Source organism: Ruditapes philippinarum, unplaced genomic scaffold, assembly GCF_026571515.1.
Source record: "Ruditapes philippinarum isolate M1 unplaced genomic scaffold, ASM2657151v2 ctg206_1_1_1_1, whole genome shotgun sequence".
Lineage (NCBI taxonomy): Eukaryota > Metazoa > Mollusca > Bivalvia > Venerida > Veneridae > Ruditapes > Ruditapes philippinarum.
This window is the reverse complement of record NW_026860974.1, coordinates 174806-202624: the sequence shown is the minus strand read 5'-3', so window position 1 is coordinate 202624 and position 27819 is coordinate 174806. Positions and strand designations below refer to the sequence as shown.

The 27819-nt window shown below is 32.5% G+C and overlaps 3 protein-coding genes across 3 annotated transcripts; all 3 read left to right on the top strand.

Moving 5' to 3' along the window:
- Nucleotides 1-397: 397 nt before the first annotated feature.
- On the top strand, nucleotides 398-4386 carry LOC132714089 (uncharacterized). The gene is made up of 3 exons (XM_060696834.1): nucleotides 398-655; nucleotides 2186-2341; nucleotides 3124-4386. Exons 1-3 carry the CDS (start codon nucleotides 601-603, stop codon nucleotides 3330-3332), a joined length of 420 nt encoding a protein of 139 aa, XP_060552817.1. The 5' UTR covers nucleotides 398-600; the 3' UTR covers nucleotides 3333-4386.
- A 6767-nt stretch (nucleotides 4387-11153) lies between these two features.
- Nucleotides 11154-14645, top strand: LOC132714087 (uncharacterized). Its single transcript, XM_060696833.1, has 2 exons — nucleotides 11154-11457; nucleotides 11808-14645. The coding sequence occupies exons 1-2, from the start codon at nucleotides 11307-11309 to the stop codon at nucleotides 13079-13081; spliced, it is 1425 nt and encodes a 474-aa protein (XP_060552816.1). The 5' UTR covers nucleotides 11154-11306; the 3' UTR covers nucleotides 13082-14645.
- Nucleotides 14646-23283: 8638 nt separating this feature from the next.
- On the top strand, nucleotides 23284-27499 carry LOC132714092 (uncharacterized). The gene is made up of 2 exons (XM_060696839.1): nucleotides 23284-23461; nucleotides 26394-27499. The coding sequence occupies exons 1-2, from the start codon at nucleotides 23284-23286 to the stop codon at nucleotides 27497-27499; spliced, it is 1284 nt and encodes a 427-aa protein (XP_060552822.1).
- The last annotated feature ends 320 nt before the right edge of the window (nucleotides 27500-27819 follow it).

The window sequence follows — 27819 nt, the reverse complement described above, 5'->3', positions numbered from 1 at the left end:
TTATAATCTTAAAATCGTTAAACACAGATATTACATTTTTAAAGATAGTATACTTACGGTGATCTGCAAATGATTTACCGAATTGATATGACGTGCCGTATAAAAAGTATTAAGACCGTCTTACTACCTTACCTAATCATACAAATTATATACAAGTTCTTTACAATATTTTTAAATGTAAATAAACAGCATACTTATAGTTATTTATTCTTCTTTATATAAATCAAAAAATTGCGGGCCGAATTTTTATCTTTTCTTCATTAAGAAAGAAAGAAAGAAATAATTTTTTTAAATAAAGTAAAAAAGAGAGAAAAAGTCAAAAGAACTGCATGAATAAGATGAATCTGTAACTGTCGTCTGCGAATAGTATGGGACAATAACCCGTCTGCTGATTATATTATACAAATGACCGGAAGCAAATGTGCACAGACGTTTGAAATTATCATTCACTTAAATAACGTTAAAATAAATACAGCTTGGTAAATTAATTTATTCTGTAAACTAGGTCGCTGTCACGCTTGCTTCATTCATTAAGTTCGGCTGGTTTAGAACGCAGACACATTTTTCCGTCCATAGATTTACAGCGTTAACAGAAACAAAATGGACATTAAATTCTGTTTACTTTTTGTCGCTCTTTGCGCTTTACTACAAAAAGGTAAGGCTTTGCTAATATAATTCATGTGTTTTTAATTTATAAATGTTTATAGATTTAAGGATTTTTTCATATTTGTGATCCTTTTCCTATAGATAATTTATTATTGATTTCCAAGTTAAGTATGACAAGGAAACTTATGACATGATATATTTTTATATATTTATTTATTTATTAATGTATTTCTTTTATTTTTATTAATACAAACCTTAATGGTGTCTAAATGTTGTTTTTTTAACCTCGCCGCCTTTCTTTTTGACCTTGAGAGCATGTGCGATGTTCATTTATTATATACAGTATAACCATAGGAGGGATATGATCTGACATAAACGAAGTTTATACACGTATAGTCAAATATAAAATATAAATACATGTTATTCATTTTATGAAGAAAGAAAAAAAAACTATAGAACTATTTAAGAATATTTATGGCTAATATGTTACTTGATATAAAATGATCACGACAGCGTTTTCTTTTGACCTTGGCTGTACTCACGGGAAATGCCTTGGAGCCGTCATTTTGCGGGCCAGATAAGAAATGTTACAATACGGATCAGAATATCGCATAAACATATTTTCGTTCTTTATGACAGTTTAAATGTAATTTGCATATTCAATTAAGTATTTCACCGTGGAAGGAATATTTCAAAATAACATTGCATCGTCTCTTGTTAACTGTAGTAGTTGCTCCTCTTTTCTTTTTCCGCCTTTATCTGTGTGTGTGTGGGGGGGGGGGGATGAGGAGGTTGGCAAAAATACACCCAATGAAATGATGATTATTGGTTTTTTTTGTTGGTTTTTTTTGTTTGTTGTTATGAACTTTTTTCTACCACAGCACAAATACTTGTAAATAAACTAAATTCAGTAGAACGCTGATATATCTAAGATATTTACCATTACGACGCTAACTATCTTTAAAATGGACTTGTTCATCAAATCCATGCATTGTCAGGAAAATTTTAAACGACATAATGTTGCCACCAGCAGGCCAAGGTTTTTTTTCCGTGTATTTAAAAAAAGAGAAAGAAAGAAAGAGAATGATACGAACTATATAAGATACAATGAGGACAATCGTGATGTAACCACATTATAATAACTCTTATGATTATCTCCCTTGTCTGTAAATTGTTGAATTGTTGAGAAAAAAAATACAAAAAAAGTTTGACTCTTGTTCCTGATAACAATTAAGTAATTTTAATAGGAAGTGAATAAATTAGTAACCGTTCCTAGCCGAAGAGTATAAGACTCGTTAATTGCCGTACAGTTACGGCAACTTTTTGACATTTGACACCATTTTTACAAATGAAGTCAATATACTACCAAATTAACAGACAAAACGTTATTTCGGGATAAAAAAGAAATTTAAGGCGACAGTGAAATAGTTTTTTTTTTCACCGGAAAATCCCAAAAATATATCCTTTTAGTATGACATGACGTTTTTATTACTATTCAATATATTGCACGCCTCACATTATTACAAAAATTATTTCAAATTTCAAAAAAATGTTGAGTCATCTTGTATTGTTTTTCCAGCTGAAAGCATTAAATGTTATGTCTGCAACAACCAACTAGAACCAAAGTGTGGCGCTACTTTGGAACTCAAGGGATCAGAGGCCAAAAAATACATTGAGGAATGTGAAGGGGAAACTGTCGCCTGCAAGAAACTAGAGTCAAAAGATACTTACAAAGGTATTAATTTTTTTAAAAATACACGTACTATGCTCATTTTTTGGGTTAATGTAAATTAATTTTATTTGCAGAAATATGTTGAAATCTAGGAAATTATTACTTAATTTGTCTAATTTGAATAAAAGACTACTGAAACTATGATTGAGAAGCTGCATTCCTTATTATTGGTCAAATAAATTTGATCTTCTCTAAAAAAAACCGCCAGTTCTTTTCATAGTATCCATTCTCTGTTCACCTAAATTATATAGAGTTTCAAATGTAACATAATTATCTTTTCTGTAAAAACTTTAAAAACATTATTTTATATTAAAATAAAGCCTGTATAGCAATTATCAGAATTTTCTCAATTAAATTTGAGCATAATATATCTTTGATATAAGAGATATCGACTAATCAAACTAAAAATAACGACATCACATAAAGTCTTCTTGAAGGGTCAATCGAAAAAATAATGTATTAAAAGCGCTGGCACAATCGGAACACCTCGATTACAATTCGAAGTTTGAGGAGATGCGACTGATGCCAGCACTTTCTTGTAATGGGGCTTTAGAAAAAGCTCACGTATGGAACCTTCAGATTTGTCACAGTATTTCTATGGACATATCTTGATCAGCTTTCAGTACCGAATAAAAACATTATTTCAAATAAATAACGGGTAATAATCGAAGGGTAAAAATGTTATTTTGCTAGGCAGCCACCTAACCTTAACAAAAAATGTTTTATGAAGGCCACTTATATGAACTTCAGTCATGGAGAACACGTTGTTGTTTTTTCCCTTTCAGAAACTGTATTGGTTACCAGATCATGCTTTAGCGCGAATGATACTCAAATCCCGAGTGACTTCTTTACGTGCTCTAAATTATCACAGGGGATATCATGCTACTGCAAAGGAGCAAGAACTGGAGAGCCTTGTAACGGAGCACCTGCCACAATGACGTATATCTCAGTTACAACAACACTTCTAGCGACTATTTTAAGTCAATTTATTTAGAGATTTTTGTATCAGAATAATGAAATTCATATGCATGCCTTGTATTAAAAAAAACTTTTAATTTTAGTTAATTGTGATGTTTATTTTTATTAATAAAATACGCCTTTTTGTGTAGGTTTAGAATTCTAAATTTTTGGCACAGTTCGATTATCATATGTTTGGTGGTGTCTTCTTTTCAATGGATAAACTATTTCGTAACAATCACCGCCATCTTTTATAGTCCATATTCGTCTATATTTGTCATTGAAACTTTCTTTACTTACAGTTATCATATATTACGAATATACCGCCACTTTGTATTTGTTAATTAATGTTTATAATACTCTAGATTGATTTAATCATTGCTTCATACTGGCTTTGGTGCTCGTATAACGTTAGTAACCGAAAATACTGAACGACTAACGAAAATTAAACGCGCCAACACCATTTGTCGTAAAACAATGACTTTACCATATTTTACAGAGTTAAACACGAATTTATGCTTTTCAACACACGAATCTATACTTTTCAACACACGGATTTATGCTTTTCAACACACGAATTTATGCTTTTCAACACACGAATTTATGCTTTTCAACATTGTCTACACAGAGTTAGCACAGTTTGATGTTAATTGTTCAATTTCTTTTTTGTGTGACGTTATTGCTTTTAATTTATATGTAGTTATAATTGTTTAATATAGTTATTACGACATTTTTTGGCGTGTTCCATTCTCGGAGTCTTTCAGCATTTTAGAGTACTTTTAACATGGACAGTGCTTTCCAACCTACTAAAAGTAAAAGGTATACAGGGGCTTACAAGTAGGACCCGGGCTCGACAATGACCCAAATAGCAACAATAACCGGATCTCATTTTTTGGAGCTTTATTAGAAAATTATATTATATAGAGCTGATTATATATCTTCTAATGTAGTCATTTATCTTCAACTTTTAAAGTGGTTATGTTAAATGCGGGAGACAGGGTTATAAAGAACAGGTTTTTATCAAGTTATTGCATTTTGAACTATTGTCGATATTTCCAGAGGAGAAAATATAATAAAATAGATAACTCAAATTCTTTCGTTGGTTTTTTCTTGTAAATAACATATGCAAAATATGCAAAACAAAAACATATTTATCAGAAATTCTTAGTATTGCTGACAAAACAAAGTATTATTTATAACGTTGATTACACAGTATATATATTTATATAAAAATCAGTCTAAATTCTTAAATTACATGTGAACCAATTCTCAAGTGTCATTTTTGCTTGTAAAATAAATTGAGCCGCGTCACGACAAAACCAACATAATGGGTTTGCGACCAGCATGGATCCAGACCAGCCTGCGCATCCGCGCAGTTTGATCAGGATCTATGCTGTTCGCTTACCAACCCTATAACAAGTAGAGAAACTGATAGCGAACAGCATAAATCCTGACTCAGACTGCGCGGAGGCGCAGGCTGGTCTGGATCCATGCTGGTCGCAAACCCATTATGTTGGTTTTGTTGTGACGCGGCTCAATTATATATCTATTTGGCAACCTCTTTGACACATGTTCTGATATGTCCGTTACCCGCAAACATTAAACTTTTATACACCGTATTTAAAGTAACCTACTCATTTTATTCTGAGTGATTTTTCGTTATCTTCTGAGAAACAGTAACAAGAAAGATGTTTAATTGCTCCGCGCCCAAGTGCGAGGAGCTATTTGTTTACTTATTGTTTTGTCGATGGACCCGATTTTTATCAATTAATCCCTTCGATTTACAGCTGAAAATAAATTCGGAATCAAGAATTCCTTCCGATTTCTATTATGAAAAGTCATATATTGCATTGGTTTCCCCTTCGGTGATTTGCAGCATGTCTTATCAATGAATGAGAATGGGAACAAATTTCACGCTGGCAGTATTAAAGACAAAACAAAAAAATAACTCAAATTGGGTAATTCATTTGTATCTTCTACAGCAAATTATCATAATAATTATTTTGTAGTACACAGAGGGTTATTATGTATTTTATTGCTGTACATGAATTCTAAAGCGATAAATGGATGACCTAACATTGTGAAAGTCCGAAAATATATTTATAGAAGTAGTTTTAGTTTAACGAAACGGTCATTCGTGTAGCGCTATGGTAATAAATAACGAACTGGAAAATTTTGCAGGAAATGAAATGCAAACCTATTCAAACAATAAATTGCACTCTTTATAAATTAAAAAAAAATTAAGTATGCCATTTTTTACGAATTGTTATATCATAGTATTATCATTTTGAAATTGTCGTTTCCTTAAGTTCTTTCCGAATTTTTTTTACGGCCCTGATAGCACTTATGACATTTTTACCATGGATATTTAAATCGACCTAGTTCTGGCTTCCATAATTTTATATGTCGCTTTTATTTTATATTTTGACGTTGTGCGACAGTAAACAGGTCTAGCAGTAGTATACTATAAAACATATTCGCTGTTCAAGTCTCTTTAGCTAAAATTGACCCTGATTTCCCGAATTTTTGCTGTTCTATATTTTATTTGAAGGCAATCGGTTTTATGGAATGTTGATTTGCCGAATATCGTGACATTTTAACAACAGAAACTTTCTTCTTTAGTTTTAACATGAGTTGTTATGGGTTTATTAAAAGGAATGTAAACACACTGGTGGGCCAGACGAGGGTTTTGAAGCAATTCAACAAAATAGTAGATTGACCTCCCAATAAATCAATTGTAAGACTTTGTTCCTTTTGACTACTGTTTTGTATGTTCCAAAGAAAATACATTTAATATTCTAAACTCTTGCATGCCTACCAAAGATCATGATGAACAATGTCTTTCGTCCGCCCATTCATAAATGATATGCATTTCTGGTAAAATCCAATTAATCATTGAAAAGTTTATAAGAATATCTAGTCACCATATGTCTACCAGTTCATCTTCACTTGCTGCATTTCTTGCTTGGACGCCCTTTGATGCTTTGCATCAATGCTTTTCTTGTTATAAAATGATATACCATTTGCGCGAACCATGTAACGGACATTTTGAAAAATAAAGTCGATGGAAGTTTTTTGCTTTGGCTTATTTACATATGGATATTTCTTACCATGGTTAGTTGTTGATATTTGTAGAAAATGAGTAGCAATTTATATGTAAAAAAGAAAATGTACATGCTTTGATTTTTTTATCATCTTATATTACTGACTACAGTAGTGACACAAACAGAACAATTTTGCACTACTGTCATGTCACATTACAAGTCTTGTAAGTCTTGTTTGTATTGGAATTACTTTCCTTACCAGGTAAACATCAGTGAAAGCATGTTTTAAAATTTAATATCTGCCCCCTCTCTCATGGACAGTGCATACGATAAGTATAATTTAGCAAATTTAAATTCCGAAATAATGTACAATAGTTCTTAATCTAAATAGAAAATGACCTTTGCATAGGAATGATTTGGTAAGGATTCTGTAATGAGCGCATTTTTTGCGCGGAGCTTCTCAATTGCTGCATATTGCAGCAACATTTGCACTTGTCTACATAGTATTTATTTTGACAGCCCCCTTCTTTGCAACTTCTGTGACAATTAAATAAGAATGACAATCGCGATAAATTTAATAATTAAAATCGTGCACAAGGAAATAAAATGAAAAACTGGAATTAATTTACTGTAAAGTAATATTATACTAGTATAAACCCATTAAAGTTATAATTGACAGTCTCATATTAAAGAAACAATTGACAGTCTCCAATTCAAGTAACAATTGACAGTCTCAAATTGAACTAACAATTAACAGTCAAAACTTAATGTAGCAATTGACAGTCTCAAATTGAACTAACAATTGACAGTCTCAAATTTAAAGCAGCACATGTCCATTATTGAAATATTGTGGTGATAAGATGCATGCACCAATAACATGCACGTATAATCATTATCTGGTACAGCATGAACGAACGCTAATGAGCAACTAACAGGATTAAAGTTGTTGATGCAAACCAGTTATGATGCAGGATTTGGTTACACGTAACTTTATTGAAGCCATAACGTGTGAGAAGTATGAATATGCGTAGATCTAAATCATTGCTGTTGGTTGTTCTTTGTAGCCTAGTAGTGTCGTTATTTCAGCTGTTTTTACACAGGAGTATTGTTTTCAATACCAGAAATACACCAGACAAAAGAAGAGAACCATGGAGACTGAACACACACGAAGGTGATCATTATATGTTTTACCTTTCTAAGATATTTGTTCACATATTTAGACAAGTTCTGAAGGCTGTTTTTTTCATGTACATGTACGCCGAAACAGCGAGTAGCAGCTTTTATAAAGATTAATTATTCGCCGGATTCCGGAAACATTGCGAAGATGTATCTTTGTATAGGGTTTTCTACCGAATTAAACACGTGCGGTATGTCTGAGTACTACCCGATTTTCTGATGCACTAGTTAATTTGTGATCCCGGAGCACACAGGAAGGGCGGGAGTAGCGAGTTTTTATCTTACATCAATGTTTCGATTTTATTTTGGCCTAAAAGTATTCATATTTCAACGTCTAAAATATACACTTCAGACCTTGAAATATGATTGTCTTTTTTCCAAAACTGCATATATTATGTTTCATTGATATACATTTATATGACATGTGTATGTGCTTGAATTGAAAAAATACTCATATACATGTACACTTTATTTGGATTTTAAGGTGTTTTAGAGCTTCACATCCCAAGTGTCTGTGTATAATGATTGTCAGTATTCATTATAATTATGATCTTTGTAAGCGAGTTATAAACGTCGTAAGCTCATCAGCCCAAGTGTTTGTGTGATAGCCCAAAGTGTCTGTGTGATTATTAATTAACATTAATTTCGTCGGGGATTAACAGGATTTTCTAATACAATGTTTTCAAAGCAGATACGTTTTACATCATCGGTAAATGGCTAAATTACTCATATGTACCCTAATTCGGAAAGTTGTATTTTATTTATCTTCTAGTCAGAAAGTTTAAATGTTATCTTAATTCTCGACATTTCCAAAAGTGTGAATTGAAGATTTGATCAAGTTCGTTGACCTACCGGAAGAGACTGACTATATTTAAGTATAATATTGTATTACAGTATCATATCCAATGTAGGCCTATACCTGTATCAAGTATAACATGCCTCCAAATTCATGCTAATTTCATGAAACTTTGAACATTGCAAACGGAACATGTACTTAAAATCGACGTTAAATACCAAAAGGAAGCAGAAATATGCAAAATAACCCTTACTGCGTTTGTCACGCAGTAGAAATATGATGATAAATACTGCAAAATCAGACATTAATTGCACACAGAATGTACATCATTACATGTACTTGAATCTTTTCTTAAAAATTTTAAAATTTTATTACAATTTACAGCATTTACACAGGTATGCCGCTCATCCACTTCCTGGTAACCGACTAGGTTAAATTTTCAACATTAATGGTCAATGGTAGGAAATTTTTGTAACAGTTTTCTCAGCAACTACTTATCACAACCTCTTGATATTTGGTATACAACATTAACACATGGTTCCATACTGTGGGATTCGATTTCAGGCCTGTCACTCATCCAGTTCCTGTTTACTGACTTAATCAAATTTTCAACATTAATGTTCATAATATCACAGTCTCATGATATTTCGTATACAAATGCAACACGGTCATTTCTGTCTTTGGCCAATTTTTTGGACATATTTTGGCTCATCGGGAGGCATGCAGCTTTAAGTTGATTAGAAACTTGGGGGAGAACCATTCAGTAGTTTGTAAGTTAAATGGGCAAAAGAATGATTGCTGCAGTATAATAAGTTATATGTAACACCATAACTAGATCTACGCGAGAACAATGTGACGATTTGCCTGCGAGGTTTTACAAATGCCAAGCAGGTGCTGCACGTAATAATAACCGTAAAAATAATCCTAGAGGGATGGTGATATTAATCCTTAAGCGATAGGCATGTAATCAGTCATATATCGAGTCTTATTATAATACATTTACTTTGAAATCAATCATTCATTGGGTTCCTCTTTGTTTGTACCCAATATTGAAAAGATAGTGACAGTTTAAATTTATAAAATGGAAATTGTTATTTTTTTCGAGATGAAAACAGTACACAAAAGCCAAGTTAAATCGCAGCCTCCAGCGCTTTCATTATACTTCAAAAATGTCGAGTTTTTGGCTTGCAAAGACTCACGGAAGAGAATATTGAAACAGAACATTAATATGTGTAGAGAAGAACAAAGTATTAAATCATCAAGCCGCTGCTGTGACATTTAGAAATGAAAATGTAGAATTATTGATACAAACATCAAAGAATGTAATGGCGGATTACTTATAACAGGTTGTCACAAATGGCTAATTAAAACATACAGTAAAAAGGCTAAAGAATTTTATATATGTTTCTTAACAAAATGCGTAATTTCAATAGTGGTCACTGATAAACGACTAGAACTGGAACATTAAAGATACTGCTCTCATCTATATATTTTGAATTTCCCCCTATATGATTTAACATACCATTGCATTCCGTACACATTTGCCCAATATGCATTCGTGTTGTGAATACTTTCCGGGGAAGAAAAAAAAGTTCATTCGCGAGAATGGCGACTGGTTAGCGTATTAAAGGTGACTTGTGTTTTTGGTAATGTACATACATGTATTACATCATTGTGTATACCCGAGACATATTACACTGAAATTTGCAGACAAAATGTGACTTTGACAATTTTTACGTTTCGTGAATGATGCACCGAAACAACGGTCGGTCATCATTTTATCTGCTCTTTTAGTTTTATATTTGGCACTAATATCTAAGATATACTGAAGATATAAAAGCGTCTTTATCAACGAAACACAAAAGTCGCCGTCAAAACAATAGCAGGTCGTCATTTTTCACGAATGATCTTGAAATAAAAACAAATTTCTGGAAGTATTTGTAAGTAAATAAAATATTTTGGCTTGTTTACTTACAACGTTCTTGTTTTGGCTATAGCTTTGCACAGATTCGGCGGCGTTACTTTTGCACAATTGGTGCGTTATTGTTAATGGATATGCAAAGTAACACGGTACATAAGCTTAGCGATAAAATGGCAAAATACATGCATAATTTTCTGTTACTCTTTGACATAATCTGCAGAATTTAAACAATTATTGAAATAGACTTTTCCAGGTTCCATTTTTAACTGCCAAAATAATAAAAAATTAAAATTAGTTGGCGGACACTTTATCTAGCCTTCATGGCCAGACCGCACGAATGTGCAGGCTGGCCTGAAGATTGTACTGGTGGCAAAGACCAATCACTTCCGAGTGACTTACAAGATGAAACTGAAAATATACATGTAGAACAGAAAAATTGGAATTCTTATTGATGAATAAAAAGATTCCGCCATGCTTGTACAAATCGGACAAAGAACGACAAAGAAGCAATTGTTATCCAAAGTATTTGGTATCGTATATGAGCACAAGACGGCAAAAGAAACTCAGCGGAAATTAAGATGTAAATGTGAACAGCATTATTAAGTGGCTTATCTAAAGAAGATACAGAAATTAAATTCCCACAAAGAGTCAAAAAGTCATTAATAAACTGCAAACAGAATAAGGAAAAGGAGACTGTGTAAATATATAAAAGTAAATTAAACATAGCAACACAATTGAGAATTTTACGCCAACAATTGGCTATTTTGCTTCAAGAGGTATAAGAAACAAGTTATTTGTGAGGTTTTTTTTACCATGGCAAAAGGTTCTGTTTCTTTTGCAATTGATTTGTCTATGATTTTGTCGTCCAGTGGTAGCATCTGTTACTATTGACTAAACGAAATATGTACATTATGTATCACCATTTGTAATGTGGTCATGTAAACGGAAAAAACAGCGTAGAGACGGAAAAGGGAACATAACAAATTTCTGCTCACCCAAAATACTGCAATAAAAATGCGTTTTGAAGTAACTTTTATTAAGACATGTTTAATTAATGAGATATGAATATGCAAAATGACGTTTCATGGATTAAAAGCGTTGAAACTAGTTTTTCTTTGTAGCGTTGCGGTGTCGTTTATACAATTATTGTTATACAGAACCATTGTCATAAATGCAAAACATTCACAAGTCGGGGATGCTCCTTGGAAGATTCAAACATATGAAGGTTGTTATTTATTTTTTCTTATTTTTTATAAGCACATATTTTGTAAAGAATGCAACATATTTTGCAAAGTTGAAATATCATTTAATCTTTCGAACAAAAGCGTACAATGAATATTATGAACTCTATGTTGAGTGATGTAAGAAACGTTTATCTACAATGTTTTTTCTTTACAAGATGTTTTATTTATGTATTTTAAAGTCATGCTAATTCTGATATAAAGCACATTACTAGAACAGAAGAACAAGACATTGCATTTTGTTTGTCTCTAACGAATTTGATCAAATCCGATTTAGATATTTCAAAGAATTTCCAGAATATTTTGTATAATATCTCTCTTTTTTCATTCACAGAATCAGACATAAAGAATACTTCAAAGCAATATGTCAAAAACCCAATAATATTCAACGAAATCAAACAAACGCCAAGGGTCAAAGTCGTACCTGGTGCAAAAATCGAAGAGCAATCAGGAGTTAAAGTTGACGGTCTTCCAGCAATAAAAGCTAAAATTGATGCCCTGCCAGCAGTAAAAGTTAAAATTGATGACCTGCCAGGAGATAAAGTTAAAATTGAAGACTCCCTCAGAACATGTAGCTCACACGTGCCTATGTCCGGATATCATCAGTTTGCGCAGATTACTTCAAATTTTTCAGATTGGTCCTTCAGCAAAAAACGGGTATGCCCAGTTCTCAAAATAAAGGAAAGTGAAAGCAAAGCTAGGCTGAAATTTGTTGTTAGCTGCGGGAATGGCGAGGCATTTGCAAAACTTATATCTACAAATTTATCTGGTGATGTCCAACAGTTCCTGCCTAATGACAACTGCCTGCGAAGGTTTGTTGAAAAATGCTGTTCTGTTTCACTCCCTGTGCCAAATGTCGTGCACTATGTGCTGTATAATAAAAGGGAACTTACTTTTATTGACTTTGTCAGTTTTATCTCAGTACTGCGATTTGTGCGTCCGTGTGTTATTTTGATTCATGGCAACATCATTCCGTCCGGAAACTATTGGAATTTCATTCTCAAATTATATCCGAATATTGTACACGTATTTCGAGAAGTGAGGCAAACGTTGTTTGGTCAAAAAGTAAAATTTATTGAACATTTTGGAGATGTTTGGAGAATCAAAGCTTTGTTAAGATTTGGGGGAATTTATTTGGATACAGACACGTTACTAGTGAAACCAATCGAACCTCTTCGTCGTTTTCCTTGTACTATGTCGCGACAATCTAACAACGTAACCCAAACCCTTGTTTCAGCGTTCATTATGGCGGAGCGAAATGTGACGTTTGTTCGCGCTTGGTACGACTGGTACAAAATTTATTATGTCAACAGTAGCTATGCATATAATGCAATGATGTATCCAAGTTTACTGGCGGGTCGTAAACCGGGTCTCATCCATATTGAACACGGTACAGTCGCAAGACCCGACAATCAATTTCGTGATATCATTTTCAACACGAATACAAATTGGGCAAATATTTACGGAATGCACCTGTATGTTAAATCATATAGGGGAAACACAAAATATATAGATGAGAATAGTGTTAAAACGTTTAATGCTACTGTTGGGGCTATTTGTCGACACATCCTTTACGGAAATAAAGATTTGTGTTTCAGCAGCTCCTGATGCAATAATATTACATATAATATAAGAAAGAATGGGAAATTTAAAATTTATGGAAGCGGGTTTGCATATGGTTATGATTGTGTAATGTTCCAGTTCAAGTTAAAATCGTTATAGTACAAATAGGGAGAGAAGGGCCGAAGTTTCTTATTTTTTTCAGGAAAAAAACTAGCTTCCTCTACATTAGAATAAAAACTATATGTACGCATATCATTACAAAAGAAGTTTCGTGCTTTTTCCTAGATATATATGACATTAAAAACCAATATGAAGTTTTGGAGATGCTTAATGAATCAAACTGTATAAACATAGTTTTGTACTTAATATTTGGGTTTATATTCGGGTTTATTTGGAGAGATTAAATACTAGTAACCGAAGGTATCTTAAAATAATTCAGGAGCTCCAAGCTCTTGATCAATAGAAAGTTCAACATATGTTGTTTAGAAATATCAATTAAAGAAGAAGATTAGATAAAAACTGTTATACATGCTAAAATCAAACACGGCTTCGACTGTATGAAGATTGTTTCCTTTGAAATAATCTATACAATATGTTACAAGCTACAAAATGTATCAATCGTGTAGATATAAATACCAAGGTTGATTGGATCAATAGACCTATTACGAAAAAAAAAGAAAAAAAAACAAAAAAACACAAAAACATACAGTTATACATAAAGCTTGAAATCTGAAAATTAAAATGTAACGTTTATCAAATTGAGCCTGCAACATTTTCAATTGGCGTTTTGGACGTTCTGAAGGGATTCTGTTTTTTCTATATTTTCAAACTATACTTTATCAAGAAAAAATGTCATTGTAATACATCATTTGATAAGACAAAAGTTTTGTTTTCTAAGTCTATTCATAGTCCTTTTTTGTCAAATTTTGATAGCACGTTCAGATTCGATTACCAATAATCTATGGCTATGTAGGAGAATTAGAGGTAAAATTTGTAGGAGAATTAGAGGTAAAATTTATTAAAAGGTCTGCAGTGTTTTTAAACAAATGATGGCAATCATGAAATCACCATTTTTCCAAGTTTTAAAAGGCGTTTTCAGAATTTGTAGATTATCTTTACATTGCATTTATAAAGCGCGGTTGAACCAAATACATGTAATATGTATGCGAATATTGAAAAGAACATCAAAATAGTTAAAGATATACTATGCTTATCTTTGATTAAAATAATTTAACCGCAGAAATTATTTGAAATCTTTGAAATTCTTACTGAATATATCTAATTTGAATTAAACTATGTGAAAACTACATGTATTGGAAGCTGCGTTCCCTATTACAGGTGAAGTAAATTTGGTCTTTTCTTTGAAAAAACTGTTAGGTTTTTCAATGTCACTATATATTCATAGCATAAGAGGCCTTCCAAAGTGTCGAGTTTAATACATACCGTATCTACTCTGTGTGAAGCATGTTGATTTTATATTTACAAAGAGTCAGTTTAGCAATTTTCAATATTTTCGATTATCAAATTTGAGCATAATATATCTTTATGACATATCTGTCAATATCTAGTCAAATCTTCAAAATTTCTGCACATATATTTTCATTGTATATTAGTAGTACATTCCCTGAGGACCTTTTGTGTGCAAAAAAGGTCCATAGATAAATGTTATACCAATGTGAAGCTAAATGTTTGAAGTTTACAAAAAATTTGGGTAGACATGTCAAATCATGGTACGTTTTGAGAAATCCAAGATGGCCGCCAAATTATTGAAAGATGGCTAATACGCAATTTATATGATAAAATTAGTTCTTATTTGTATTTATTTTGGTACAGGTGATGTTAAAACTTCACATCCTATTGGAACAATATGAAAATGGAGGCATTTCCATTATTTTTTCATATTCTCTGAATTTCATAGATAAATTTGCTAAAAAATGCATGAAAAAATTATAAAAAAATGATATGGGGGCTGACATTTTTTCCTACCAGCTAAGGCATATATCTGTGTAAATGAATATTTTTACCATATACTACAAAGACTTGAACAAGATCATACTAATATCACCCTTATTTTTTATTTTTATTGTAAAAGAATGTGGATTCTGATATTCTTAAAGTGGGTGAGGTAACGAAAACTAAGTCTCAATATTTTGTTAACTGGTTTGTTATGGTAATTTAAACTATGAATAGTCAACATGTATTGCACTTTGGCATGTACCTAAAGTTATAAATAATTAAGAAACTTAGACTGATATTTTGTTTATCAATATTAAACATGTTCTGTTGCCATGGTAACGGGGAAGTAAAATGAAAGACACACCTGAAACGTATGACATTTTCAACTTTTTGCATTTTAAGCATGTTGTTAAGAATGACACAAACTTATAGATAAATAATCTGTGCATTATGCCATGGCAACAAATTGAAGAAAAGTAACATTGAAAGAATTAAAAAGAATTCTAGCAAATTATCAACACAGATAACAGGCAATATTTTGAAATTAGATGAATAAATTTATTTCAAGAATTTGCATCATGCATTTGCTTTTTTCAAACTGCTATACATAGATAAAGGTCATGCCAAATGTGAATGTTGTTATGTTTGGAAAGGATAATTAATGGTGATAACAATAAGTAAAAGGCAGTCTTAGGTAGAAATGTATATAAACATTTTCAAATGTTTAAAACTGTACATAGGGTAAACATTTAAGACTTTGCAGCTAAAACGAGAAATATAAATAGGTCACTGGTTCAAATTCTAGGTCAACCAATATCAAGTTTTAATGACAATCGAATTTATTGTTGAGTTCAAACTTTTTGGTTGTAGCTTATATTATGAAATTCTAACTGGCATTAGATAAAATTCTAGGTCAACTGATCTCAGTGTATAATTCTGCATCTGAAATTTTACAATCAAAATACAAAGAGATCACTAGAACAGATTAAGGTCAGCTGGCATGATATATTGTATCTGTTATCCAAATTTCTTTAGCTTCAAAAACAAGAAAGTAGGTCACAAGGTTTTTAATTCTAGGTCACCTTATACCAGTGGGGCCATGATTTGAACAATCAAAGAGGAAAACAAGACAATTCTTCCAACCAAATGGTCTTGCATTGTGGTTTCTGACTTAAAGTTTTTTATATAAAAATCGACATCTAGGCAGGGCCATTTTTATGCTCCCCGAAAAATTATGGGGGAGCATATAGCCGCCGGACGTGTGTCCAAAACCTAGTCGGGGAGCATCACCCGGTTCAACCGGCTATTGTTTTAATCCAGACTCATGATCATTATTTGATGCCTGCAAACTTAGCACTTTACGGAGAGTGTCGGATGTGAAATCCAGGCGTCTCTTGATCTACAGACAACAATTGATCTCGGACATTGAGTTTTACGGTCATTTGTCTGTCAAAAAAGTTAGTACCGTAGCTTAGTAGAAATTGGTCATTACTCTTCTGGTTATTTATCCATGAAAGTCAAATAGTTTAACCAACCTTCAAGCTATCAACAAAGAAATATTGAAATTGGCGTATAACCCAGACCCGGCCCTTTCATGATTTGAAGAAACATGGTAAAAGTCTTCTAGAAATTGTTTCACATGCTCTAAACAATGGGGTTAAAGGGATGATTTTATAAAGGATTTTATATATAAGTTAGACTATGTAAATCAATTGATCCTTGGGAAAGGTAATTATAATCAAACGGATCATGACTTTACCAAGCTTAGAAGTTATGTATTATTACTATTATATAATTTAATTATCGTGACATAAATTGATATGATCATAGAATGAATGCGTCACACTTAAATATCAAAGCATTTTATTTATGGAGAAGAAAGTTTTCAAAGCCTTTTCTTTATAACACAAAGTAAAATGACTCCTGGGGTTAGGTCAACTTTGACCAGATTGTCAAGATTTGAAAAATAAATTAAGGTTTTTTTGACAATGCTTTTAACCCAAAATCTAAGATCTGGGCATTTGGTTTTAGAAAGAAATATGATTTTAAAAAGTTTTCCTATGTGTCTCCATATGAAATAAGTTGACCCTAGGGGTGGGTTAAATTTTCATTTGAATAAATTTTGTACTGATCTATACAAGGCTACAACAGAAATAATTAGCTATAGGCATCGGTTTGGGAGAAGTTATTTTTTTAGCTTATCCTATATGTAAATTGAAGTGACCCCTGGAATAAATGAATTTGACCACAAGGTCGTGATTTAAGCAAATTTAATAGTATTCTTTACTAGGTCCTGCAGTTATGGAGAAGAATATTTTCATGTTTTTCCTATATTTACACTGTGTAAAGAAAGTTTACTCCGGGGCTTCGCAAGAAACATGAATGTGTACTTCTTGACCTTTTACCAACCATGACCTTGTGTCATGCATATCATAAGCAAATAGTCTCACGATGGCGATTATTTGTGCCAGGTTATTTCAAATCTTCCATAAAGTCAAAAAGTTATGGAGAACATATAACCTTGACCTTGGTTGCAGCGACCTGGATTTTGAGGTCTGTAGATTGTGTCGTGGTGGGGATCATTTGTGCAAAGTATTTTTAAAACCTTTGAATTGTCAATAAGTTATAGAGCGGACATGAAAAAAAAAAGTTTTTACATTGGACCGTTGAGTGTGACCCTGACCTTCAGGGTTGTGACTTGCTTATTGTGCTCTGCCAATGGTGTCATAATGTTGATCATTTCTGCAATTTATCTTAAAAACATTTCACAGGTTTAAAAGTTAGAGACAGACGCGAAATGTAGACTTTCTAACATATGAACTGTAAGTGTGACCCTGACCTTTGGGTAGCAATTCAATTATTGCGATCTGCACATCGTCTCATAATGGTGATCAATTGTGCCAAGCTATTTAAACAAAATTTCATAGGTTTAAAAGTTATGGAGGGGACACGAAATGCAGATTTTTATACATTTGACCTTGACCTTTGGTGTAGCAACCCAAAGTTTGCGTTCTGCACATGTTCTTATACTGGTAATCAATTGTGCCAAGACATTTTTTAAAAATTTCAGCGGTTAAAATGTTGGAGCGGACACGAAATGTAGACTTTTTAACATTTGACCTTAAAGTGTGATCTTGACCTTTTGTGTAGCAACCCAATTATTGCGTACTGCACGTCGTGTCATAATGGTGATCCGTTGCGCCAATTTATTTCAAAACTTTTCAGCGTTAAAAAAGTTATGGAGCGGACACGAAATGTAGACTTTTTATTATTAAATGAAGACTTTTAACATTTGACCTTAAAGTGTGACCTTGAGCTTGGGGGTAGCAACCCAATTATTGCGCTCTGCATATTGTCTCATTATGGTGATCAATTGTGCCAAGTTATTTAAAAAAAATCAGGGTTTAAAAAGTTATGGAGCGGACACGAAGGTGTTACGGACGGACGGACTGACATACGGAGTCCATTCCTATAATCCCGCGATTAACAATGTTGTTTTAGTCCCATCTGAAAAAGCCATACATATAAAAGCTCAAGATCTTTTTATTTATTTCTGGGAATATTTGAAAACATTACGCATTGTCAGTTCTATTTTTAACTTCTGTGACTAAGATATACAGTAATCCGATTTGTGCAAAAAACAACAACAAAACAAAATTTCTGTAATTTTTTTTCAAATATAGCCTATTTTTACGTCACATCAACACTTTAAAAGGCTTTGTGACGACTTTCCTGTTTTACTGAGGAAGACCTTAATATGTTTCCCTCCGTGCATTATTTCATAATATTGAAACCTTCTGGTCATCTTTCAAGGCAAATCAGAATTACAAATCTATAAGAAAGTGAAATTTGGCTTATTCAAATAAAGAAAACTGTAAAATTGTTTGTAAAATAAAGAAATCAAAGTCATATGTTCATCCTGATTCCAAATTCAAATACGTCCTGAACTTAATCTTAATTTGGAACACACTAGTGTTGATGTGCATTACATGCTACCGGACAATTTGAGAAATGCTGTATTTCCTCATCTCCAATTACATTGAAACTATGGTTTCAAGACTGCACTTTTATAATGACTTATTTAAAACAGATCGAGAGCTTATATGAATTTTGGATACGTTCAGCCGCGGGTTTTTCCACATGATTTGTTGATAATTATTGATGATGAGAAAATAACAAAACTGTAACAGTTGATATGATTACCAATGTCTTTGAGATTTTATTTGAATGCTTACCTGTATATCAGTTATAGCTTATTACTACGTGACGACAATTTACACACTTTTTTGTGTGAGTGGAACAAAAATCGCTCCCAAAGTTTTACAAACACATATTTTTCTGATAACTGGTAAAAAAATGGTCGAAAACAAAACAAGATCTTTCATTACACCTTTTAAAAAAGTTTTTTAAATGCCTTTCTGATATTAATTATAACATGTTTTAAAAACGTTAAATAAACCCTTTATATCATAGTTATAAACATTTTTAAAAAGGAAAACTCGGGCATTTAAAAGAAAATTTTAAAAATTTTTAACAAAACTAGATTAAAACTATGTAAAACTATTTTATATAAAAAATACTCTTAAAAATTTTTTTTCAACTTGATTTATAATGATTTATGAAACGACCGCCATTCCCTTTTTAAATACAAATTTTTAAAGGACGAAAGTGGGGCCCGCCGGTAACAAAACCCCCATATTGTTTTTTCATATCGGGGGACTTTATTTAAAAATTAATTTGAAAACTTTTTAAGTTTTTTTGTTTTGTGTTTCATTCTTCTGTTTGTTGTTTTTTAATGTTCCCTCTGTATCCGATTTTCAATAGGTAAAACAATGGAGATTCTATACAACGTTTTACGGATTCTGTTTTTCTCTATTTTAATGTGTTTAAATGAAGGGGTTGTTTTTGGTAATAAGACAAGATGCCATTTGATGAACAGTACGGAATTTGTTGATGATCATTTAAGACATACTGACCGTATAACAAAGCATTAGGTGGTCTGACCTGTAGGTCACAAAATAATTTATAAAGAATTTTGAGGCAACGGTGGAATATGGCCTATTTATTATTCATTATTATCTTTTGCCTCTAAAACTTTAAGCGTTGTTATTGTTACAGACACGGTTCAGCAAAATGTTACCGATGTTTTAATTCAAATTTGTGTTTTTTCATGGAAAGTAAATGTAGTGAAATATGAAATGATTTTTATTTAATGTTTCAAGTGTATCCAACTCTGTATTCTGTAATGCATAATCATGACATTAACTTCTACAACATGCTTGAAATGATAAAACTGAAAGCCTCATACTTTTCCGGGTTTCTCTCATTTTACCACTGTGTTGCCATGGCAACAGAACCAATTAATGTTGTTGGTAGAATGAAAATCTACCTTTTAAAAAATTAAAGACTTAAGAACATTTTAAAATGTAATCTTGTTGGTTATTCTTAGTCTTAATAATCGTTATATATCAGTTCACTAGAAATTGGGACTCAATTTTCGTGTACCCCACCCACTTTAGAAATGTCAGAATTCACATTCATACACAATAAAAATAAAAATAAGGGTACAATTAGTAAGTTGTTGATTAGGTCTTTGTATAATATGGTAAAAATATTAGTTTTCGCCACTATATGCCTCGACTGATAGGAAAAAATGCCAGCCCCATGTCGAATTTTGATACTTTTTCATGCATTTTTAGCAAAATTTCTCTATGAAAACAAGAGTATATGTATAAGAAAAAGGAAAAGGACCATTTTTCATATTGTTCCAATAGGATGTGAAGTTTTAACATCACCTGTACCAAAATAAATACAAAAAAGAACTTATTTTATCATATAAATTGCGTATTAGCCATTTTTCAATAATTTGGCGACCATCTTGGCGGCCATCGTGGATTTCTCAAAACGTACCATGATTTGACATGTCTACCCAAATGTTTTGTAAACTTCAAACATTTAGCTTTACATTGGTATAACATTTATCCATGGACCTTTTTTGCACACAAAAGGTCCCCAGGGACTGTACTATAGGGAAATAGATATATTTTTGTATAGGGACACATTATTTTATTTCATATACATGTATAATACGAAAGTTATATAAAATCTTCCTAATAAGTCATCATAAGCCATAATTGTAAGAATCTTGTTTTATCTTGTCTTATAGATACATGAATATATATCATTGTAGCTAAGAAATCAACATTTCCCCAAAACAAAATCCCATTTAGTAACAAGAAGGATTTTGGATCAGATGACCAAAGCTGTATTGTACAACTACAAATGGGCAAAAATTAGCGTGATGTGATAAACAATATGCTTTGCATAACAGTATTGATAAATTAACCATTGACGCTCTCATTTCTCATGTGAGACCACATGATTGATTAAAAAAGCTACATATATATTTAATTATCCAATTCTATTTCTTATATTGCTATTGACATGCAAAAGGTTGTAAAAGATTCAACGGTAATTCATCATATATCAATGTTTTTGCTATATATTGTTAGAATAAAATATATGCTTGAAATTCCTTTAGATTTTGTTCATTTTGTATGGAATGAAATGGGAGTCATTTTTTACTTTGAAGATGTTTTATGTCTATGCATACACGTTATAGTAATGAATGTACTCAATACAGCTGTTGATTAGTGTCATGGAATATCAAAGTAAGCATTCCAAAAAGTAACTTTGAAAAAAAGGAATGAATGTTGTATTTTTAAGAGTATTCATTCCCATAACATTTTTTAACATTATTTTGAAACTGAAATTTGGTAAGTAAATGTTAGGGATAAGGAGTTACATAAGAAATTAGGGGCAAGTTGTATTCATCATAAATACAAATGTAGTATTTTATGGGCTGGCCCATTTTTTAAAATTCTGTTATTCATTCATTTTTATACTTCATTTTTTGTTGCTGTTGTCGTTGCTTATACGGGTCTTTCTGTGGAAACAATAATTGCATCTGGTACCATAAGTCCAAATGCAAAAGAACATGTACATTTGTAGGTCTGTTAATAATTATTTCGGTGTCGCCAAAATATTAATGCTGTAAATCGATTACTTTTGTAGGTTTAAACCCTGTGAAGTGCACGCCGTTGTTTCCTTCTGCAAAAAACAACAACAAAAAACATTACACTCATTGCTCACTGCTCAGTACTGGTTGGTTCTAGGAACGGTACTATAACCTTATAGCTTTTTACAAAATCAAGTAATTTTGGTATAAATTAAAGTTTATTCTTATATAATATAGTTTGGTAACGCCAAAATCGAAACGTTGAAACATAAATAACAATGGCACGTTACACAGAAAAACTGTAAATTACAGAAGGATTGTTATATCATTTTTGGTGCTTTGACAATGATAAGAAGAGCCAAAAGGCGTTAACAATGATGAGGAAAATAACTTGTTATGGGAATGAAATATCCAAATCCTTTTCATAGTTCTGAGTTTCTGAATAAGTATACATATTGTATAAAACTTGTGAACATGTGAATAAATCTTATATCTTTTAATTTCAATTTTCATTTTTACTACAGATACAAAAATAAAAAATACTTCAGAACAGAAGACGCGTTTTGGTTTCAAAAGATCAAGAATTGTAGACACACTAAAGATATGCAGGTTGTACGTTGGGATATCCAAAATTGAAGCACTTGCTCCAGTTACTTCAAATCTCTCTGAGTGGTCCTACAACACTAGAAGACACTGTCCAGTTTTGAATATAGATTCAAAGATAAAGTCAATCAAACAGAAATTTGTCATTAATTGTGAGGCGGATGTTGCGTATGCATATCTCAACTCTACAAAATCACCTAGAAACATCCAACAGTTTAGTCCTGATGACAAATGTCTCCGTAAATATGTTGATAAATGTTGTTCTGATTCACTTCCTGTGCCAAACGTCGCTCACTATGTGTGGTACAATCAAAGGAAACTTTCCTTCTTCCATTTTGTCAGTTTTATTTCAGTGCTGCGATTTATGCGTCCGTGTGTTATTTTGATTCATGGGAATATCATTCCATCCGGAAACTATTGGAAATTCATTCTCGACTTATATCCGAACATTGTACATGTTTTTCGAGAAGTTACTTCAACACTGTTTGGCAAAAAGGTTAAGTTTATTGAACACGTTAGTGATATTTGGAGACTGAAAGCATTGCTGAGGTTTGGGGGAATTTATTTAGATACAGACACTGTGCTTGTGAAACCAATTAATACTCTGCGAGAGTTTCCGTGTACAATGTCTAGGCAGACTAAAAACAAGACCATTGGCTCAGCGTTCATAATGGCAGAACGAAATGCTACTTTTATCCGAGAATGGTATAACTGGTACGCATTGTATTATATCAATAGTAGTTACACATATAACGCGATGCAATACCCAAGCGGTCTAGCGAGGTGGAAAGCGGATCTCATTCATATTGAATACGGTACAGTGTCAAGACCAGACAGGCAAGTTGGTGGTATTATTTTCCATACGAATACGAACTGGGCAAATATTTACGGAATTCATTTGTATGTGAAATCATTTCGGAAATTATCAAAATATTTAGATGAGAATTCTGTAAAGAGTTTTAACACGACAGTTGGGGCTTTATGTAGACATATTCTTTATGGGAATAAAGAGTTGTGTATTTAAGTGCTCTAGACACATTTTCAGTAGTGAAGGTTACGCTGGCAACATCACAGTAAATTTATGGTATCCCAATGGAAGTTACATGACATCTGCATACTTTACTACGGGTTTAGCAACAATTTATTCCTCCATATCTATGGAAGTTTACTGGCATGAAGATTTTATTTCGTCCATGGACTTGTTGTTATTGTTAATAGTGGTCTTGTAAATGAAAGGAAGTGCAGTTTTTGTGACAACAGATTATATTAACAACGTCAACATTATTGTTATGTCTACTTTTTGAAATATTTCCACAGTAACCTTCCACACAAGTCAATTGTAATATTTTCCCCAAAATAGCGGAAATATCAATTAATATTCCAATCGGTGAAATTATTGAAGATAAAGTACATGCCACTGGCATTTCTTTTCAAAAGCATAAAATAGAATAATATATATTTTCTGTAAGATACCATGCCTTAAAACAACTTGATCAACAAATAGATACTGACATTGATTCAATAGAAACGAATTAAAATATACAGTTTGAATGTTTCTGAATCTCCTTATGTCGTCCATCATTTCCTTAGTTTGGAGTCCTGCTCCACACGCATGCGCAATTAACGTTTTTGATTTTTAATAACAAAAGCAGAGCATGACCACACTTTTCTTTTTTTATCATTCTATTCTCACTGGAAAGGTTTTATTTAAGATATTAAGATCTAAATACAATATTTAATTTTGAAATGGAAACTGTTTGGAATAATCCCTCAATATAATAAACCAATCGTGAAACAGAATTTTCCTTATTTTTCTACTATAGGCAACAATATTGCTAACATATTTATTCATTTTAATTATTTATCCGATTTGCTTTATTCTGTATTATTCTAACCAACTATATGCATTTTTTCTATTGCAAGTACCTTATATACATGTATTTTCTTTTAATATTTAAATTTGCTAAAAAAATCCGCTTGAGACTTATTATTAACTATGTATTATTAAGCACAATTTTCCATATCGTCCTGTTACTCACGAAAAGCAATCACACAGAAATATGATAATATGATTTCCAATTTTTAATTTGTATCCTATTTAAGAAAACGTAGCGCAAGGTGTATTTTACATATATTTGGTAAGTTCATACATAGAGCTTAAAGGTCTTAATTATGTCCCACTATAGAGGGTGGGGACATTTAGATAATTTGCCCCGGTCCGTCCATGTGTTCTCCAGATATGTCGCATGTAGCTTTAAAAATGCTTGAGCTAGATTCAACAAAATTTACAGAAATGTTGAACAGCATGTGAAGTTGTGCACCTAGGGTTTTGCATGTGGACTAATTCAGTTTTAGGTGCTAGGGGGCGTGGACGGTAACTTGTACTTTCCAGTACCGTCCATGAACAGGCTCAAAGCAACGTTTTCAATTCTGTCGTGTTTGGTTTTCTTTAGGGATTTTGTTTTTCACTATTTTGTCAGAGTTATTGCCATTGACTTGGTAAAATTTGCTATTTTTAACTTGTGTCACACGTAGCACAAAAATATTTAACCTAGAGTCGTGAGTAAAAAAATTGCAATTTTCAATTTGTGTCGCACGTAGCTCAAAAAAGTATTTGAACTAGAGTCATGAAAATTTACAGAAGTGTTGGTCAGCATCTGAAGTTATGCACCTGTGGTTTGACATGTTTATTTATTCAGTTTTGTCAGAGTACTGCATTTGATTTAGTAAAAATTTGCAATTTTTGAATAGTGTGATGCATAGCTCAAAAAGTTTTTGACCTGAAGTCATGAAAGTTAACATGACTGTTGGTCAGCATGTGTAGTTGTGCATCTACGGTTGGGGGAAATCTGTATATCAGCATTTGATAGAAAAAGTGGATGTAGTTTTATGCCCACACCACTTGGAGTAGAGGGATTCAAGTAGAATTTCCTCTTGAATGTCCCTCTGTCGAACATCAGAAAACAGTGGAGTGTGGGGGCACCTGTGTCCTATGGGCACATTTCTAGTTTTTATTAAATGTTGTACGTTGTACATATTCCAAGAAAATTGTCGAGCGCAAAATACTGTGAAGCTTTCTTTGTGTACATTTGCGCAACTGTGCATAGTAGAGGCCTTTGAAACTAGTTTTCCCTCACTTGTAAAGTTCAAATCTCAAAATTAATTTTGTGCAGCAGTTTGGCCTTTTCTTTGAAGTCCTAAATACCTAGGCATAAAGTTGAAATTAAAATGTTCACTATCTCTACATTGTATCTATTAATCAGCATAATTTAAAGGTTTTTAAGAAATTCGATAATAATTCCATGTAATTAAAAGATGTATGACCTTTGTGAGAGGTCTGTTTGATAAGGTTTAGACTTTAGAAGTCTAGTTCTATGTAATTAAACTGAGAGAAACTTTAAGATACGTTTGTGATTCTACCTTCATTCACTTTTAGACATTATACTGGTAATTTCAGATAATTTCAAAACGTTGATATGTAACTTTAAATATATACCGTTCAAGCAGCCAGGTCTCTTTCACCAGAAAAAAATTAATCAATAACTGTCAGGTGATAGTAGTGGTAGTTTTTGATGGTTGAAAATGAAAAGAAAAGCCACAAGACGTCGTAAAGATGATGATAATGAGGAAAAGAAGTGTAGTCAGACAGGAGTACCCAAATCCTTTTTCAAAGTGCTGTGTTTTTGAATAAGTATATACATTGCATAAACTTGGATTTTAACTGGACTTATGTTTTTTATTTTTGTACCTTGTTCATTCAAATTTCATTTTTTTCTACAGACTCAAATATCAAAAATACTTCAGAACAGAGGACGCCTTTTGGTTTTACAAGATCAGGAAACACCGAAAAGACGTGTAGGTTGTACGTGGGGATATCCAAAATTGAAGCACTTGCTCCAGTTACTTCAAATCTCTCTGATTGGTCCTACAACACTAGAAGACATTGTCCAGTTTTGAATATAGATTCAGGGAAAAAGTCGACCGGACAGAAATTTGTCATTAATTGTGAGGCGGATGTTGCGTATGCATATCTCAACTCTACAAAATCACCTAGAAACATCCAACAGTTTAGTCCTGATGACAAATGTCTCCGTAAATATGTTGATAAATGTTGTTCTGATTCACTTCCTGTGCCAAACGTCGTCCACTATGTGTGGTACAATGAAAGGAAACTCTCCTTCTTCCATTTTGTCAGTTTTATTTCAGTGCTGCGATTTGTGCGTCCGTGTGTTATTTTGATTCATGGGAATATCATTCCATCCGGAAACTATTGGAAATTCATTCTCGACTTGTATCCAAATATTGTACATGTTTTTCGAGAAATTACTTCAACACTGTTTGGCAAAAAGGTTAAGTTTTTAGAACATTTTAGTGATATTTGGAGACTGAAAGCATTGGTGAGGTTTGGGGGAATTTATTTAGATACAGACACTGTGCTTGTGAAACCAATTGATACTCTGCGACGGTTTCCGTGTACGATGTCTAGGCAGACTAAAAACAAGACCATTGGCTCAGCGTTCATAATGGCAGAACGAAATGCTACTTTTATCCGGGAATGGTTTGACTGGTACAAAATGAATTATGTTAATAGTAGTTACACATATAACGCGATGAAGCGGACAAGTATAATCGCATTCCGGAGACGGGATCTCATCCATATTGAATACGGTACAGTGTCAAGACCAGACAGACAAGTTGGTGATATCATTTTCTACACGAATACAAATTGGGCAAATATTTACGGAATTCATTTGTATGTGAGATCATTTTGGAAGTTATCGAAATATATAGATGAAAATACTGTAATGGATTTTAACACGACTGTTGGGGCTTTATGTCGACATATTCTATATGGGAATAAAGAGTTGTGTATCGCGATGCCATAAGAGTTGACTAATTTGCAGTCTACTTTCACCTTTTAATCAATTTCGTCCAACAGGATTGCAGTATCTCAAAAGAATCGTGACACCTTTATCTTTAGTAAACTTGTTTTAATTAATCAATGTAGTAATTCAATTGTTTATAAAAAAAATAATTTCAAACACTTGATGCGGCTGCGCTTTCTTAGCATATTATTCATTTCTTTTAAATTGAATTCCTATGAAAAAGGTCCATTTAAACTTACCGTGCTGTTCATTTCAGCCATAGATTTGCACAATTCGGCGTCACTTTTGCACAATTCCTACGCTAACTCATGCGCTAACTC